At 43.1% G+C, this 6,523-nt stretch overlaps 1 protein-coding gene across 1 annotated transcript in view; it reads left to right on the top strand.

Moving 5' to 3' along the window:
* Window positions 1-3,115, top strand: part of Tril (TLR4 interactor with leucine rich repeats) — a 5,751-nt gene extending 2,636 nt beyond the window's left edge. Inside the window, exon 2 of the mRNA XM_010628287.3 lies at window positions 1-3,115. This exon is cut by the window's left edge and continues 10 nt beyond it. Within this exon, the coding sequence (XP_010626589.1) occupies window positions 1-801 (801 nt within the window). The 3' untranslated portion in view covers window positions 802-3,115.
* The last annotated feature ends 3,408 nt before the right edge of the window (window positions 3,116-6,523 follow it).

Genomic DNA, 6,523 nt, shown 5'->3' with positions numbered 1-6,523 from the left:
TGGCAGCGCGCAGCGAAGCAGCGCCTGGCCGCCGCGGAGCAGCAGGAGCGTGCTGCCCAGTCCGACGGCGGGGTTGGCCTGCCACCGCTGGTGTCGGATCCATGCGACTTCAATAAATTCATTCTGTGCAACCTGACCGTAGAGGCAGTGGGTGCCAATAGCGCCTCGGTGCGCTGGGAGGTTCGTGCGCACCGCAGCCCACGGCCCCTGGGCGGCGCGCGCTTCCGCTTGCTCTTCGACCGCTTTGGCCAACAGCCCAAGTTCCACCGCTTTGTCTACCTGCCCGAGCGCAGCGACTCGGCCACGCTTCGAGAGCTACGCGGGGACACCCCCTACCTAGTCTGTGTCGAGGGCGTGCTTGGGGGCCGAGTCTGCCCCGTGGCCCCCAGAGACCACTGCGCGGGGCTGGTCACCCTGCCGGAGCCTAGTAGCCAGAGCGGCGTCAACTATCAGCTGCTGACCTTGGCCCTGCTGTCAGTCAACGCGCTGCTGGTGTTGCTAGCTCTGGTTGCCTGGGGGTCGCGCTGGCTGCGGAGGAAGCTGCGGGCCAGGCGGAAGGGCGGGGCCCCGGTCCACGTTCGGCACATGTACTCCACCCGACGGCCCCTGCGCTCCATGGGCACCGGCGTCTCTGCCGATTTCTCGGGATTCCAGTCTCACCGGCCGCGCACTACCGTGTGCGCGCTCAGCGAGGCTGACCTCATCGAGTTCCCCTGCGACCGCTTTATGGACAGCGCTGGTGGGGGCGCTAGTGGCAGCTTGAGGCGGGAGGACCACCTGCTGCAAAGATTTGCAGACTAGATGCGGGACCTCTAGGAGACCATTTTAGTGGCCTTCAAGGGCCTTTCTCGGGGGGCCCCTTCAACCCACCTCAGGGGAAAGCCTTATTTTATCAAATCTCCTACTCCCCTTGTGTGCATTTGCCTGAGAGGCCAAGGGGACAGAGAGCCACTCACAAGTACTTGTGAAGTAAGTGAATAGTACTTGGTGCTTAAATCAATAGTAGGGGACTACTGGATGGTGGGGCAGAGCGGGGAGACTTTGGCGCAGCTAGGGGATGGCTCATGTAGTGGATGTAATGCACTAATCTGGCCTCCATTGGGGTGGACAGGAGTGCTTGTGCCCCCAGCGTGGCCAGAAGGATTCTGGTGCATGCTTTATGTTTGCCCTGTGTCAAACAGAGGAGATTTGTTTCTATTTAAGGATAAAGGAACTTGACACCAATACAAAGGAAGCTTGGCAATTGACCCCACTGGTTTGGTGGTCTCTGCTAAGGAGGTTGTTGTAAACAGGTGGGAACACTCTCACCTAGGAACTCATTTATGTTGGCTGATCGCGCATCCAGGAAATCGGAAAGTTAAATAATAACAGACACTATTTTTTTTCTTCAACAATGTGAAGAGCTTTGACATTTAACAAACTGACTGATATAGACTGTTTTAGGTGGAGTGGGCCATTCATCTAATTTTCCTTTTAACATGAATGGGATAAGAATATTGGGTGACTGACAGTAACTAAAACTTACATTCTTTCTCAGGAGAAGGCTGCATGCAAGACCTCTCTGTCAGGGTTACTCCTGTGGTTTTAATTTTTATTTTTAGACCTATTATGGAAAAGGAAATTTCAATACCAGATTTGATATAAGAATGTAATATGTATGTAACTGATGACCCCCTAGGGAACCCTGGGTTCCAGCTCTCTTACCACATCTCTGACAGTATGTCCAGATGGGAATAAATGCAATGTGCTTATTGCATTTTTATCAGTGACACTCCCTAACTGTGCCTACTTCTCTTGAGTTATGGTTAAGTGAAAAAGGTAATTTCCTAATGGGGAAGCAGAAGGTAATTGTCCAGGCTGGGGTAGCCCAGTAGTAGAACACTTGCTTAGTGTGTGTGTATGTGTGTATGTGGCCCTGGGTTTGATGCCTAGCAAAGCAGGACAAAATAAAAGGTGATTGTCAATCGACAGTGTTGCCTTTGACCACATTAATGCCTTTCTTTGTATGAAATAGTAGTCAGGAAAAAATACGGAAAACAAATGTGAAAAGAACTACATCAGTGGGTATCTGTTTCTACTAAAACCAGGAAATTGTTAGGAGTACTTAAACCTCACTGTGAAATAATTATATATTTTTCAAATTAATCCCTCCACTAGCCAGTGTTTTATTGTGTTATTAAATCTTATATTTTAGTAAATAGTTGGAGTATTTCTCTTCAGTGTTTTTATTTTAAACTTAGGGTTAGACTCTTTTGCTTGTTCAGTGTTTTCAGCTATCTAGGATATTTTTGTTCCCTGATATTTATGAAGTACATGTTTATCATTAAATGTAGTGGTTGGGTTTACATTACTAATTGTGTGTGTGGTCTAAAAATGCAGGCACTAAGAGGGTACGCTCTGTAGTTCTATTTACTGTAGCTATGGATTTATTAGCCGTGGAGCACCACGGAGAGCACTAGGATGGTGCTAACTAACAGTCCATCTTCTCTGTAGGGCCGCTAACCCTGAGGGTCCTGATGTCTCAGGAAATCCATCACAGTCCAGAGGTCCTTCAACACAATTCATTCCATTTATGTTTGACCTAGATTGAGCCAGGCCTGCCCTCATCCCAACCGCTGAATGGGTATCCAGGGATCTAAATTAGCTGGTCTTTGTTTATGTTCAGATGAGTAAATGTCCAGATCACTTAAACTACAGCTGCTTTTCTGGCAGTCTTATCTGTGGGGTCCAAACTCAATAAACCACAGGAAATAGACTGTCATTCTTTGTTTGCTGCCAGGCCTTGTTTTAGATTCAGAGCATGTGGGTACATGGGAGAGGTAGAGTTGATCTGTTATTTTCCACCCATGTGCTATCTGGCACTTTTCATATTCCTGGCTTTTTTTCATGCATAGTGTGATTCCATTTCTTGCTACTTCTTTTGCATGGCAGTGAAATATTGAAAATCTGGAAAAGACCTTTAATTCTGTCTACAACCCATCATTTCAACTGCAGAACATCGCAGAAAATGCCTAATTTCTGGATTTGTGTTCTATTTAAAATAGTTTCACTAGAAAGTCTTTCAGTGGGAAATGAACAAATGTCATACATTGTTATGTTCAGTTATGTCAATAAACCCCCTTACTAATATAAAAATGTTTCGTTGTTGGAATTTCCAGAGATTTTATACACTTTCCTAATGATATGATCCACTTTTTCACATCAGTTTTCATCCATGAAAATGAAATGTATGCCTGAGCCTTTCTGTCCTCACTCAATGTTTTTTACCATTTCCATGGTATAGTATGAATGTTTTTAAAGAACTGGTTGTGTGACTATACCCAAAGAAACAATGAGATGGCTAAAGGCTAGTGGTCAGCGTCAATGTGTTTAAAATGCTGTTGAACACCAGTGATGGCAAAGTGGTTGGGTCTCAGCAGGCATTGCCTGTCTTAAGTGAATTAAAAGTCAGACCCTTTGGACTATAATATGAAGAAATTACCTTGAGTTGGAGGTCATTCTTGCCCTTACTAATTTTATGAAAAGATAACTTTCCTAAAGAAAAAAATACGCTTTTGTATGACTTAGGAGTAGTCATTCAAGAGCAGTCCTCAGCTCAGTGAGATTACTGCCTCCACAAGGCAGAGAATTTCCAATGTTGCTAGGTAATAAATAATGTGGGACTGGAAAGTCTTCATTAATTTGCCACACCCCCAATTTTCACCAAAGCACAGCAATATGGGCACTTACTGTATATTAAGAAAGCATTAAAATAGACCTGGTACTTGCAGTTAGCCATGTCCCCTTCTTTTCTAAGACTTAGAGATAAATGGCAATAGAATGTTTTCAATGCCCAAGATATATTCAAAATTCCAGAGCCAGGATCAGCACCTTCACCATCCTCAGAGAATTATAGTGCCATGGAGATCTAGAATAATAATAAACAGTGTTCAACAGCACCATGTTCAACAGTTATACCATGGTTGTTCAATAGATATTAAATATATCATTAGTAGCAGTGATCTTCTGAACACTGGCCAAGAGGCTGTGTGAAGTTTCAGGAATAAGACATTTCTGCTTAGGTTCCAACCAGTTAGAAAATTCAGATAATGAGATTACAACCACCCTAACCTCTCCTTTCTTCTAGTTAATCAAGATCCCTCTGTAATTTAGGATGGAATGATAGCTCTTGAAATGCTTCCTCATGATTCAAAAAAAGTGAATATAGTAGCATTTGACAAAAATGTTTGTGTTTATTACATTCTTGGCAAAGGTTAACTCATCCTTTAGATTGGAAGTGAGGATACACAAAGCCTGTGCCTGCAGTACCTGCCATTTTTCTAAACTTTTGACAGTATCCCTGGGTATCCTTCAATTTGAATGAATACTTCGTGCATATAAAGTATTCAAAAATGCTTTTCCTAGAGATCTCATTTCCTTTTGCATTAGAGAAACAGATATCTGGATATTACACTTAGCTATATTAATTATTCAATAATTACAAAAGAATAATGAGGAAAGCAATCTTCTTGTCCTTTACCTTGGGACGGAGTCCCTAACTATCCCATTACATCTGTTTGAGAGCATTGAAGCTACAGGTGCTGTGATTTCTAATTGACACAGAAACATGATTTTATACTTTGGTTGTGAAATGGAATCAACAGCTAGACAGAAATAAACTGTCATACTGTCATATGCCAGCATTTCAAACTACAGCATCACCTAACTATAAATTCAGAAGATTTCTTTCACATTGATGAAAGCTTATAATGCTCATGCCGTGGCCCAGCTCCTGCAGAGACAAGGCAGCACTGTTGTGTGTGAGGGCCTGCTGTGGTGGTGTCACAGTTCTACCCTTTTCCAAATTAGTTTTTGATGAAGTAATGCTTAGCCTGTAGCTGACTTCAAGGTAGCTCTTAGGACACGTATGCTGAAGCATGTGAAAACATTTTTAATAGTGGTTCCACCCTTCTATCCCTTCTCTCCCAACTGTGGTGTCCTTCTAAGGATTTTTACTTCAGGAAATTAAAATAACTACCAATAAAAACAAACACCCATATCAGGGCCTCTCGATGACGGTTAACATTTTCTGATGCTTGTTTTCAGTTTTCAATGGCTCCATTGACAAAACACTCGGTTTCCATTCCCACACCCTCTTTGAGTTGGATGCATCTCTTTCTAACCAAGTTCAGGTGACCCTTGTTATTTGAGGTCAATCTCTATGAACACACTGGAGTAGCCGGTCGAAACCATCACTCCCAGGGAAATACAGGGATAGGTTCTTGCAAGCCTTTGGTCACCTATTAATGCATAATGTATTCTATACATTTCTATTGAAACACATTTGACATATAATGTTGATCTATCAACACTGAACTCATGGCCAACAGCATTGTAACTCACCACACCATAACAAAGTACGTGGCAGACACATCCTAAAACACTTACTTTGCAGCCTTCTCTGTGCTTCGGGACACCAGGCAGCATTTCAACACTGTGCCTTGAGGCCCCTCTCATGCTGCAAAATTGCCAAGCACAAAGCATAAAAATGCTCCATTGTGTCACTAAGACTGCAGAGAGGACAACTTTAATAGTAGAAGAGCTGACACGGGAATAAAATGTTGTTTGACCTCAGGTCAGAGAGTACACCAGCAACTCAAAATGTTCACTTCCCAGAGCAGTCAGCGAATGAACCCATAAGTGCGGTAGAGTGCTGATTCTCAGGTGACAAATTTTCATGAGGAGGTAAATTCACAAACAGGAAACCAAAGATTTATAGAGCTCAACTCTGCTTTTCATCCTCCAGCTACATCCTGTGTCCCCCTACTTCTTTTTCTAGGTGCCATAGATTGCCTTTTTACCCCTTGAGTAATCATTTGTCTTTTAAATTGATAACCACACCTATCATTTCACACATACTGTTGGTGTGTTTGTTGCAAGTACTGAATGGACTGTTGAATGTGTCCATTATTATATGCAAATATATGTGCTGTTTGGTGTGTATTGTAGATTTGCATGTATTGAGGGCAGAGGTGGGGAAGTGGGTTTTTTAAAAAAAAAACAATTTTTGTCTATTTAAAATTTTCTAGTTATTATAGTCATAGTGTTTACTCCCTTGGTGCATGGACACTTGATCTGCTTCTTTGGAGCTTGACAGATATCACGAGCATACTATTCATGTGTCCTTAAACCCCTCTGCACACTTTATGCTTGTCCCATCTCTCGGGACATCTATAAAGCAGTGAGCCCTGTGCTCCTCTGCAGAAGGCAGCAGCCACAGCTTCCCTTTTATTTCCAAAGGCTGCTTGAGGTGCTTTTATTCTACCAATGGTACTCTTTTATTTACCAGAGTCAGTGCCTGACTTTGAGAAGAACTTGGCTGCTTCTCCAAGGATTTCATTGTGTGCTCACGTTCTATCTCACTTCTTGCTTGATCTTGTACCTTTTCTATTCCTGCTTTCACTACTGAACACACACACACACACACACACACACACACACACACACACACACACACTGTAGCTTGTTTTTGCCATGTTACATT

The sequence above is a fragment of the Fukomys damarensis genome, unplaced genomic scaffold, assembly GCF_012274545.1.
Source record: "Fukomys damarensis isolate Sample0158 unplaced genomic scaffold, DMR_v1.0_HiC HiC_scaffold_4, whole genome shotgun sequence".
In the NCBI taxonomy this organism is placed as follows: domain Eukaryota; kingdom Metazoa; phylum Chordata; class Mammalia; order Rodentia; family Bathyergidae; genus Fukomys; species Fukomys damarensis.
Note: the sequence above shows the minus strand (reverse complement) of the source record. Positions and strands in the feature narration are given on the sequence as shown.